Below are 13,074 nucleotides of genomic sequence, written 5' to 3'. Positions count from 1 at the left end.
AACCGGTTTTTTTTTAATGGCAAAAATGGCCCAATTGATGAGACAAACACTTTAAAACTTTTATAATTTTATTGTTACAAATTAAAGTCTGTATTATATGAATATATGTTACGATTAGATGAAAAGTATTTCAAATTCTTCTTCGTCTCAAGAAAAAGAGAATCAACAAAAATGATACACACACATTTTGACTAGAATCGAGAAAAAAAAAATTGCAACCAATGGACCAACCTCTGAGGAATGTTATGTGGTGTTGTACCAAACCAAAGACTAAACTAGCCTTAGTATTAGTTATAGTTTTCCCGCTGCATTGCCTCATGCTTTGAGGCACATGTGTCACCCGAAGCTCTTTCACCTTAAACTCGATTGAGAGTTTCTTCCACATTTGGTGATTCTTACTTTAAGAATATATTTTTATATGAAAAATGCAAAAATTGTACCTTAAATTTTATTGACAACATGCATTATGTATATATGAAGTTGAATAGTTACCCAATTCTATGTGAATAATTATGTGTATATGACTTTGATTATGAATGGTGACACAATGATAATACTAGCTAGCACAAGCACAAAACTTCACAAGTCACTAGATTATAAACTTATGCTATATATATCTAGTCATATACAAAAATATAAATCTAGTCATATAAGAAAACAAAACCTATGAAAATGTATTACTATTTGATAACATCATTATTTTACCTATTTTAGCTATAGTTTTAGTATGCATTTAGGAAGAGTTTGATATGATTTCAATGCTTTAATGTCTATTATCAAGTATTTTAGGTTTCAAGAAGGTTTTACAGGTTTTATAGCAAAAAGGACTAAAAGACAAGGAAAATACGTTTTAGGAAATATTCAGAGCTTTACAGTACGGGACACTTTTGAAGACCTTCCACAATCCAAAATATATCATGCTTGGTGTCTATGGAAAGCTGGAAGAGTCATATTTCTCCTCAAAGTGGAATCAAGTCAATCCATTCATTCATCCGGAAGTTATTTCCGATTTACCGTGACATGTTATAAACCGACGTGAAGAGAAGCAACCTGCCGATGGGCTTTTATTCAAGGCTTGACCAGCGACCATCGCCACGGCCCAGTCCAAGCCTCCTCCACGGTCCAGAAACCTCTCACGCCGTCCCTTGTCCTGCACTTATGAAGAGAAGACGTTTCTACCCTTACAAAACCCTAACCCTAAACAAAACCCTATAAATACTCTTAAGACCTAGGGTTTTGGGGTGTGCTTCCTTTGTGCCTCTAAGCTCTTCATCCACGCCACCAGCAGCCGACCTAGAGACGACCAGAGACTCCTCTACCGCCGTCGAAGCTCATCCTCTCTCACCTCCTCTTAAAAGCCATCGCCGAAGACACCAAATCTCTACTCTTCCTTATTTCTTTTATACTTACATTGCTTTTGGGATCAAGTTACTTTTGTGACACATAGAGAAGTTTCCTTTGAACCCCTTTTGTTATTTGATTCGTTTTTGATGCTATTCTTAATAATATCAATGTCGTTTCTTTGCATCATGAGCGAGTAGTTTACTTTGTTGGGTTTTATGGGGTGATTCAAGGGGAATTCATCGTTCGCTTCAATAAGTTTGTTAGATCTTATTTTCGGTTTTATTATAGAGTTCTTTTGGGACATCTTTATCTTAATGTTTATGCTTGGATTGATCACCAAGTACTGATCTAGAGAACGGGAGCGCTAACCGCGTTATCCTACTTCTTCGAACTAGTGTTATACCTAAACCTTGCTTGTAACATGCGTAAGTTGAGTTACGAATTTTGGTGAATGTATCGAACTTGTTTAACTAGCTGGTTGACATGCGTTGTTGCCTGCGAAAGTTGAGTAACAGAGTGTGAAGACTTTAGACTTTCATTCTATGAGAATAGCTTGTTAGTTCATTAGTGTTTCGTAGTTGAGAACCTAGACCGAAAATTAGTATTTACTTGTTAGATCTTACACTTAATATTGCTTAGAACCATGAAAACCTTGAGATGACTCCCAGAACGTCTAACGCCTTAGTTTTATAGTTTTAAACCGTTTTTATTTATTTGCAATAGTTATTAGAAAAACCAAATCCCCAATCTCCTATTTAGTCTTAGCCATAGTTTCTTCTCTTTTAATTCAATTTGTGTTTGCTATTACTCTCTGTGGGATCGATCCTAAAATACTACACTGATTAACTGTGCACTTTCAGTCGTTGTGTAGTCTTTTCAGCTAAAAGATTTGAAATAAAATTCTATACACATCACTATTGTTTAAATTTAGGTTCAGCATACAATTATTAAAACCTTATAAAAAATACTCCTAAGGTAATAATATACTAGTAGTATCTTTTAGTTTTGGTTTTTGAGCACCTTAATTGCAAAAAAAACCTTTAGCAACTTGATCGAATGTGAGATATATTGAGAATAACTTTATTCTTGCTTTCAATTCCAATTAATATTCCAAAAATGAAAGCCAGCCAGCTTTCTATTTCTCCTTTCTTCCTTTTAGTTTCTTTATCGTTAATAGGCCGAAAATGATTGAACGGGAGTTTATTAACTTTGTCTGATATGTTTTTCATTTTTTGCTTTTAGTTTAAATATAAAAAAAACATGATATGATTTTTTAATTCTTGAAACTCTTTCTTATACATTGTAAAGCTTAGCAACACTAAATGTAGGATGGTTAGGTTATATTCAAAAAAAAAAATTCTATTTTTAAATCTATTAAAATAATACAGAAATTATTATTGTGTTTGCACTATATCTAGTCCCATATTTGGTGTGAACTGTGAAGGGAATTGTTCTTTCTTGTAACATTTCTTGTTTTGGCGACAAAGATTCCCACCATATGAAGGAGCTTGGTGTCTCATCAAGTGTCTCGCAAAAAGTTATTTTAAATATCTCAATACAGAAATAGTATACAATTTTGAAAATCAGAAATTTTGCACTCTACAATTATAATAAACTAGAAAATGATTCGCAATGTTAATAATATTTTTGACAAACAATATTATTAAAAATATATTTTTTTAGTTTCTGAATTATGAATTTTGGTTTATGGTTTCTATTTTTTGTGATTAATTTTTTTTAGAAATTGAAAAAGAAAAAGAAAAGTCAAGTCACCTAAAAAGGTGAAAAAGTAATGAAACATAGAGTTTAGATTTTCTCTGAAAATTGACAAAAAAACTATAAAAATCAAGATTCTCTATGTTTAAGGAAAATCACATTTCTCATAATCTTAATAAGTTATAAAGTAGCTTTTTGGAAAAACTAAAACAAAAAACAATTTTGAAATCTACACTCATTCAAGGTCTTAAAATGCTATAAAAAACTTCTGAAAAATCATCAGTTATATTGTATCTCACTTGCAAAATAAAAGCTGTTACAATATAGACTTTGATGTTTTAAAAAAACAAAAAATCTACTGTATTTAAGTATTTAAATAAAAAGTATTAAATATGTTATTGCCACGCGTTGAATTATAAAATATCTTATAAATAAAAGTTTGCATGTTGTTAGAAGAAAAAAAACTAACATTTTAAAAATTTACTTCACAGATTCAAGAATATTATAAATTTTGAAGATTTTGAGGCTTTAGACTTTAACAAAAAAAACAAAAAAAATCTTTGTTTTAGTGACATTCAATCCGTAATAGTAGAATATATAACTACACCAAGCAATGATCGAAAGGCAGAACCTATCGTGACCGTTGTAGACTTGTAGTATTTCACGTGGCATGATAATTGTTTCTTTTTTCAGTCCTCATCATATGCTGCTGAGTTTAGAGATAGATTTCCATTAGCAGTCTCCAGTCCTCTGTAATGAAGTTCATGTTCTCAAGGAACAACAGATCCACAATTAATATTTTTGTAACGTCTGCGAACTGAATTTCTGGTTTAAGCATCGATCGATGCCAAGGATGAGCATCGATTGATGCAACTATGCAGTTTATGTTTGGGTTAACTTCAATTTTTCGGTTTGATGCGGTTTGATGGGAAAAAACTTAGGGCTCACTTATAAAAGGGGAGTTTGACGCCTTAGTGTTGGATGATTAGCCGTTTTGTCGTTCTAAACTCTAGAAAAGAAAAGTTTTATCTCTGAAGTTCCTGTGAGCGTTCTTGAGGATTTCTAAGCCGTTTCTGGAGAGATTTGTTCCTGGAGTGGATATCAGTGGCTAAGGACGTGGTGGGAAGCTTGCTGTGGGTGTTGTTTCGTCGTTTTTGATGCAGAATCTTCTTGTTAAGAGGTGAGTGTGTACACATGGCTGATCTAAGCAATTAGATGTGTGTTTTGTGTGATTTTGGGTGTTGATTTCTTGTGTTCTTGTTTGTGAGTGTTTGGCGTGGTGTTCGTGGTCTTTGGAGGATGGTTTTGGCATCACAGAGCCGAGAGGAGTCAGAGGAGATCGTGTTCGGTGGTGCTTCGCACGGCTGCATCGATCGATGTAAGGTGTGCATCGGTCGACGAAGCTAGGGGTTTGATGGAGACGCGAGGTTGCATCGGTCGATGAAAGGAGTGTGTCGGTCGACGCAAGGAGTCAAGGGTGCAGTGACGATGCATGTGTTCAGAGTTGTCTGTTTTGCTTGCTTTTGTATATTGTTTGTGTTTGTCTTTTCGCTTGTGTGTATAGTCCAATAGCTGGAAGGATCGTCTCACTGAGTATTTGTGATAATAGTCACGTATCTCAATTGTAGTTTGTGGTGTTTGATAAAAGCAAAGTGTGATCGTGAAATCAAGACAATGAAGAGGAATATGTTCTAGAGGCTCGTTGACGTGTTGTCTCGCTTTCTATTAGGTTGTTAGAGTTGGGTCTTTAGAATGTTGCCTAGGATAGCTGACTCCTTGGTTTATGTTATTTTTTTGGAATTAGTGGATTTGTGTTTGATATTGATATTGGCTATTTAAGTATTTGTTGGATAATTGATGGTTTAATTATTAGTTATTTATGCCGTTTGATTTGAATGTTGTTAGGTTGCTAGTGAACATGAAATCACTAATTAGTTATTATGTTAAAATGAAAAATAAAAAGTCGAATCGTTTCAATTTTGTTCTTGATTTAGCAAATAAAAAATTAAGTTTTGGTTTAAATTTGGTAATTATTTTTATCAAAAACTGAACTATCCTTTTATTTAATGGTTGGTGGTGGTTCCTTAGAAAAATATTGATTCTGTATCATCTAAAGACGATGAGACGACGAGTAATAGTAATATGAATAAATATGAAAGGATTCTTTAACAAAAATGAAAACAAAAACAAAAAAAAAGTAACATGATATGTATGATTAGGTTATATGTCTCATGCACGACATTTTCCCACATGTTTTATTACTTGTAAGCATTTTATTTCTCTATTGTTATATCATTGGCTAACTAATTTTGTAAATTGTTTTTTTTTCTTTTGTTGTTATTTAATGGTTTATAAGATTTGAATTTTATGTTTTGTTATCAATGGACGAAATGGATAGTACTAACTCTGTGTCTGTGTAGACATCGGTCACGTGGCGGGTGGAGACAATTTTGATTCGTTGCACGTTAAGTGTCGGTCCAAAACATGGCTTATGTAAACCTAAAATATCATGTACCATATCATCTTTATACGTAAAAGTGAAATGGTAACTTATTTATCTTACTTCAGAGATCCCATGTAAGTATAGAGGTCTACGAAAAAGCGACGGCACAAAGGTTACAAAACAAATTCGTCGTCAAACAAAATATTGCCACCCTTTGGTCACGAATATGATAGTTTTATTGATATCTTGATATAGGGTATCACCGTGTCTATGTATTGGTTGAGTGTAGTAATTAAGAACTTTAGAAGTTTAAGATCTCTGGCTGGCCTACTCACAGTTCTCTTGTATTATTGGAATACAGATTTGATGTGCATGCTGCATGCAACCAACTCTGAAATATCGTTTGAGATATCATTCAAGAAACCTTACTAATATTTTTTTTTAATTAAAACCTATTTTCTTATTATATAAGATTGGAGATTAAGTTGTAAATGTTTGCATCAGAACAAAAGGCATACCAATACAAATGTGAACATACGAGATTCCTCTATTTAATATCTCCTATTTTATTATACAACATGTAACATATATAATTTCCAAAATAAAGTTTGTGAAAAAACAGTATATCTGATTTCGCTGCGAAACGAAAGAAGTGTGACTTGCACCACCAAAATCTTTACAATATTTCTTGTGAATAACTGATAGAGTAAAGGAAAATTAGGAAAAATAAATAAATAAACATTACTAGCCAGATGTAATTAAAATATCTCTCAAGAGTATCAGGAGGATCTCATCACGAACTCAAGACTAAGATCTCAATTAATCAACTTTATTTTTTCGTTAGATCTCCAATGAGAGAAGAGAACACAAACTATTACGGGAATTTGCTAATTAATGTTTTGTTATTGGGACTTGCTAATGTGCCAGACGTTGACTGGACACTAGATAGTTGTTAACTACTTTAGCCATGTGGCGCTTACTAAACTGTAACAGCAGTGAAACCTAATAAGAACAAAAACGTGTTCGATTTTAATTTGGCGATCTCGTTGTATTAATATAAAAAAAAATTGCATGTTATAAGGTGACAATATATTATATATCGGATAAAACAAAGGTTGATCCGTGTATATATACCAAGTCTTGACATATTGTATTATGTAAACAAAATGAAAATATTATTAACGCGTAAAAATGGTTTGTACCATCTCATGTCATGTGTTGCATATCTGCAAATGGTTCAGTCCATTAATTAATCCGTCGTAGACGACATATCATTGGCTGTTAAAATTTTCTCGCTGGCAGTAAAGTTCGACTTCACTTTCTTACAAGAGGTTAGAATACGGACCAGTGGACCAAACAAGAAAACAAATAAACAAAAAAGTTATTTGATTAATTTCCAAAAAAAATATCTATATATATTCTTTTGTCAGCATGATCAAATTGGAGGGGACCACGTGGCACTTGACAGGAACGCTCCAACGCCAAATAACCAAAAGATATCCAAAGCATAGCCAACAAGGAAGTCACCTATGTGACTCACAAACTACACGTGGACAGTATACTGGAACTCGCACTCAATGGTTTCGACTCGGACACATACAATATGTCATTTTCCTTTGTTTTTTAAACTTTCTTTTATTTTTATTTTTCAAATTTTCTTGCAACTATAAAATGGGTCCATACCCCTTAGCTAACAACAACCACATTCAGTCTCATTTCCATAAAAAATTATAACTTCATTTCAAGTTTTGATTCATATCCTAAAATGGGTATTTTTTTTTTTGTTTCGTGCAATGGTCACTAACAAATTGATATGTCTACATTTGATATAAAAACATTCAAGAATATATATACATGTTACTGATCTGTTATTCTTTCTGTTTTAATCTTATCTTCTCAGTTAGATTCGTTGAAGAGAATATTACTACAATGTTGGAGACAAGGATCATCTCAAACTCGGAGGTCTTATATGTCGGAGGAGACGAGGGAGATACGTCACCGGGGACGAAAGTTCTTCAAAATTTTCAGATCAACGAGGAAGGAGGAGGAGGACTGATAAGATCATGGGTTGATTCTATGAGAGCTTGTTCTCCTACTCGTCCCAAATCCTTAGATAGCCAATCTTGTTGGATTGTAATGTCTTCTTACTTCCTCTGTTCTTTTTTTTTCTCTTTTTCTTTGTCTTCTTATCTTTATTATATTATATTAAACGAGAGAATTACAAATTTGCAGAAGGAACATCCATCAGCTTTGAAGATGTTCGAAGAAATACTTCATGAATCTGAAGGGAAGCAAATCGTTATGTTTCTTGATTATGATGGTACTCTCTCTCCCATTGTTGATGATCCCGATCGAGCTTTCATGTCCAAGAAGGTAGTTTGTGATTATTTTTTTTTAATATTTTACCATTTCGTGAGAGTTAATTTATTTTTTTTTTGGACAAAATCATGAGAGTTAATTAAGCAAACGATTATGATACATTTTTTTGTTTCAAAATACACTAAATTAGTAAATTGGGTGCAATACTTCTCTTTTTTTTTTGGTCCAAGTGCAATACTTCTCTCTACACGACATATTACTATATTATATACATATATATATATAATTATAAGGTGTCATATTAATAGAAAAATAATATCACCAACCTTTGTTTTTAAAAAAGAAATAAAAATATCTATAATCATTAACCTATGCTCATGGTCATTTAGTGCAATTAGCCTTAATTTAATAATCTTTGTGATTGAATTATCTTTTCCAGATGCGAAATACTGTGCGGAAACTTGCAGACTGTTTTCCAACAGCCATAGTTAGTGGGAGATGCAGAGAGAAGGTACCATACATTTTAAATTTCACTTTAATTATTTAATAAAAATACACTTTTATTGATTTTTATTTGATTATGTTTAATTCAGGTTTCTAGTTTTGTGAAATTAACTGAGTTATACTATGCTGGAAGTCATGGCATGGACATCAAAGGACCAGAGCAAGGATCTAAGCACAAGAAGGTATGAATACATAAATATACGTTTGTTCAAAAAAAAAAACATAAATAAAACTATAGATTATCATTTTTTTGAAGATATATTTATATATTTTTCTCATTTCTCTAAATAAAATCCAGGGAAATCAATCTCTTCTTTGTCAACCCGCGACTGAGTTCCTCCCGGTTATTAACGAGGTAATCACATTATATTATACCCATTAATCAATAATATATGATTTGTTAATTAAATTTATATCTATATACTATATAGATATGTCTGTTAAATTTTTGTTTTCCTTATGTTTTCAGGTGTATGAAAAACTTGTCGAGAAAACCAAATCAGTTCCAGGAGCCAAAGTTGAGAACAACAAATTTTGTGCGTCAGTTCACTTTCGATGCGTAGAAGAAAATGTATGGATTATTTTTGCTTATACTAGATTAGTCGCATAATAATATTATTGTTTTAAAATAATTAAGTAACTAATATATAAATTAACAGAAATGGAGTGACTTGGCCCATCAAGTTCGATCAGTGTTGAAGAACTACCCCAAGCTCATGCTTACCCAAGGAAGAAAAGTAATATTTTTGTGGAAAAAAATAAATAATTTTAAGTAGTTAATATCTCAACTAAGATTTTGATTTTCATCATGATTATTTACTTTTTTGGTCTGATATAATTTCAGGTCTTGGAGATTCGTCCAATCATTAAGTGGGATAAAGGCAAAGCACTCGAGTTTTTGTTAGAATCACTCGGTAAAACTTTGCTCATGCCTACTTGTTAATTTATTGATCATATCATGAAATGGTGGACTATATAGTGGTTTAAAGTTTAAACTTCTAATGATTTTTCACTAATCGGAATTAGCATTTATCATGTGTAGGATATGATAATTGTACCGATGTATTTCCTATATATATTGGAGATGATCGTACCGACGAAGATGCCTTTAAGGTATGTATATATTCTTATATATATATATATATAATCTCCTTTATAATTCATATATGTAAATAGTTTAAACTAATGATTCCTTAATTAACATTGTAACAGATACTGAGAGATAAAAGACAAGGCCTTGGAATTCTTGTATCCAAATACGCAAACGAAACTAACGCTTCTTATTCTTTGCAAGAGCCAGATGAGGTAAGTTTTCTTACTCTAAACAACATTTGGTGTAATGTGGATCTTTTTTATTAATAACTTGTCTCTTATGCTTTTGGTTTAATAGGTTATGGTTTTTTTAGAACGTTTGGTGGAATGGAAACAGTTAAGATGTGGGTCATGAAGAGTTTACTCCAAGTACAGGAGAATCTTTTTTTTTGTTTACTATGTATTAATTATTAAGATTCTAACGTATCTTGAGAACGAGAGAATGGTTTTTTTTTTTTTTTAAGATAACAAGAAGACAAATATAGAGGGGTTCTTGTTCCTTTCTTTTACAACTTTGGTTTTGAGACTACTAGTCGTTTGTTGCTATCAATGCATGATGTTCAAATCGTAAATTTATAATCTTATGGGGAAATATGTACGTATTACTTCTCCGAAGTCCGAAACATGTTTGATATGTATTGATATTAAGTAATCTTTATCTAATACTGTTACTCATGTCATATAATAAACTTTTACAGTCTTTTGGAAAAAAGTATACCCATACGCTCGATCCAATCTAATACTAAACAGTAAACATTACAAACACAAAGATAGTATTAGTTTTTGAATGAATGTTGCGAACAAAATACACTAAGCTATGTATCAACTGATATAAAAGATGATTATATTCAAAAATAATTAAATAATAGTTAAATTTATAAACTGTGGTAATCATCCTAACAGTTTCAACCATTCAAACCCTTAGTTTTTCCAAATGCATCATTTTAAAACAAAGATAATAATTTACATCATCTATATATATATTATTTCAGAAGTGTATAATAAACTATCCGTATTACATTATCTTTTACTTTACATATCACCACTCATAATTACCAAAACCATTTTTTAGATACTTTAAGAAAATGAAATTCGCGTATGATGCCGAACATTATATATCTTATTTTACGCAGACATGCTTGTGTAGTCCTATGTTAAGATAAAACATTAAAAATTACGATGTATATACTGTATAAACATCTATTTTGCATTTATTTGGTCCAATGGTTATTATATTAGAAGAGGTGTTCGTGGTCATGTGGCACCGATAAATTACTATATCAATTATCTCCTTAAGGCAAATTTAGAGGATTTTGCGGGAAGAACTCACACTATTGCACCCAAACTCTTAAGTTCTAATCTCGGTATGCCCCCAACATTTCATACCTATTTCATATTCAGTCGCTTAGTTTTAGTGTTTTTTAGCTGTCACCCCTTTTGCTTTTCAAATATATAAGGCTTGGCTTGTTCATAAATTATGCTTTTCTATTCGAATTCTGACGCAAAAAAATTGATAGTCTATGTAATTGATCAGGTTGAGTACAATCTCATAAACTATATGAGCATGAGTTTATAAAAACTATTGTTTTTGATCAACAAATTTGGTCAAAAATTAATTAGATGGTAAGACGATATATATCAACATTTTTGGCATGCATGATCACTATATGATGAGATATAATCATACTGACAACATGACATATGATGGGGCTTCAATTAATTATTTATATTCTTAATAAGTACAGTTAACTATAGTGAAACATTAAAATATTTTTTAGGTTTCATTAGTGGAGAAGTTAAGATCCTAATCATTATCTTCGAATGGAATCCTACACATATGTTGAAAATCCACGGACTAAATTTGGACGTGGAGCATGTATATGAGAGCAGCCGGGGCACTAAAGAAATCTCATAAATATAGAGCCTTATTTATATGGTCTACATTCATTGTTAATGTTACTATATATACAGTGAAAAAAAAATTATTGTTTTTATAGAGGATTATTGAATTGAAATACCAGACATAGCTAAAGAATTTGTGTACGTTTACACCCATTATGTTACAATATTAGTCTAATATGACATTCTTTTAACAAATAACAATACAATATATGAAAACCTTTTCAGGAAAAAAATACAACATATGGATTTAAATTTAGATGGTCATATTTCGATAGCATAGTAGCACCAACACAAACTAGTAGGATATATATATTTATTTATCCTTATTATGGACATGATTGGTGGGAGACAGAGCCGGTCCAAAGGCCAAGCCTATAAAGCATGAGCTTGTGGCCTTTTTTTTTGTCATGTATTTTATATATAACTTTCGGCCGTATTTTCCAAGAAATTGTGTTTAGTTTAGTGGTATTAGTCTTTGCTATTGGGATTGAGTACTTGTGTTTGACCCTTACTAGTGCTAAAATAGACTTTTTATTTTGATTTGATTGTGGCTTTATTAACTTAGAGCCGGCTCTGGTGGGAGAATAAAATAAGTGAGTAATAAGAAGAAAAAGTGAATTTTGGAGTAAATACTTTTATTCTATTCTTTCTTTAGAAAATATTTTACTCTGGTATATTTTTATTTTTATTAGCGTGAAACATAAGAATATAATATATACATTTCTTTTGATTGGGGAAAATCATTTCGATCGTTTAAAATCAAAATGCCAATTTTACCCAAAAAAAATCAAAATGCCAAATTAATGCAAACGATTGGAGACATATATAAGTTGTTCCAAACATGTAACTGTAATTTTATTAGATAATATTGCGTTCTGGTTTCATGGATATGGATTATAGATTCAAGACGATAATTACGAATCCCTATTATATATATTAATTGAAAATCTGAATATATGTATAAACTAAACATGGTGGATTATTATGAAAAAGTAAATGTCGTACAATCATGTGACTAATGTAATCAAATTAAATTACTCCATTGACTGGACCAACGCTTGGTGTTGCCATACTTGATTAGAAACCGAGCGGTTAATTTTGTTTGAGAAATTATAAGTTTGTAGACAGACAATCAGAGTCAACATAACATAAAATCAAATTATCAAAGGTAATTAGTTTTGATGTTCTTAAATACTGTCCTATGTATTTTATTTAGCCGGAAGTTATATATCTTACAGCCCATAGTTAGCAGTTAATAATTTCGGGTGCTATGTGGTTTGAAGCTAGGTTGTATGGAAACAGAAACAAATACGCGGACACAAAATATTTTAGGCGGGGAACAATTTTTTAAAAAATTAAGAAATTGAAATGTTTTGGAAACGTGTATATATATATATAAATATATAAAATAAAATATCAAACATAAAAACCTATTAAAAGGAATAGTTGAAATAACACAAATTCAAAACATAAATATTAATAATTAAATTAAAACACTAATAATATTATAGATTTATATATATCATGAATTCTTATATTTGTAATAATTTATTTATTAATTTTTCAAACTAAAACAAAAAAGTTTTGTCGCGTTTCTAAAATAAAAACGGAGTTTCCATCGTGTTTCCAAACAAAGATTTTTAGGAATCTTGTTTCCGTGACTTGTTTCCGTGTTTCCAAGAGTTTTTATTTCCAAAACGTTTCGAAAACAGAAAACGGACCTCAAAATGAGTTTCCAAACAAAATAGTTTCAC

General features: G+C 31.3%; 1 protein-coding gene across 2 annotated transcripts; it reads left to right on the top strand.

Annotated features, from left to right (window-relative positions):
- The first annotated feature begins 7,118 nt into the window (after window positions 1–7,118).
- On the top strand, window positions 7,119–9,990 carry LOC104751861 (putative trehalose-phosphate phosphatase E). Of its 2 annotated transcripts, XM_010473911.3 has the most exons (12): window positions 7,119–7,272; window positions 7,404–7,636; window positions 7,736–7,876; window positions 8,262–8,333; window positions 8,416–8,508; window positions 8,625–8,681; window positions 8,796–8,897; window positions 8,986–9,063; window positions 9,171–9,240; window positions 9,369–9,439; window positions 9,539–9,631; window positions 9,717–9,990. In XM_010473911.3, exons 1-12 carry the CDS (start codon window positions 7,269–7,271, stop codon window positions 9,771–9,773), a joined length of 1,071 nt encoding a protein of 356 aa, XP_010472213.1. In that variant the 5' UTR covers window positions 7,119–7,268; the 3' UTR covers window positions 9,774–9,990. The 2 variants fall into 2 exon arrangements, with proteins under 2 accessions (XP_010472213.1, XP_019093502.1); XM_019237957.2 differs by lacking the exon at window positions 7,119–7,272 and having other exon boundaries at window positions 7,343–7,636.
- The last annotated feature ends 3,084 nt before the right edge of the window (window positions 9,991–13,074 follow it).

The sequence above is a fragment of the Camelina sativa genome, chromosome 16 (assembly GCF_030686135.1).
Source record: "Camelina sativa cultivar CO46 ecotype springtype chromosome 16, ASM3068613v1".
Lineage (NCBI taxonomy): Eukaryota > Viridiplantae > Streptophyta > Magnoliopsida > Brassicales > Brassicaceae > Camelina > Camelina sativa.
Note: the sequence above shows the minus strand (reverse complement) of the source record. Positions and strands in the feature narration are given on the sequence as shown.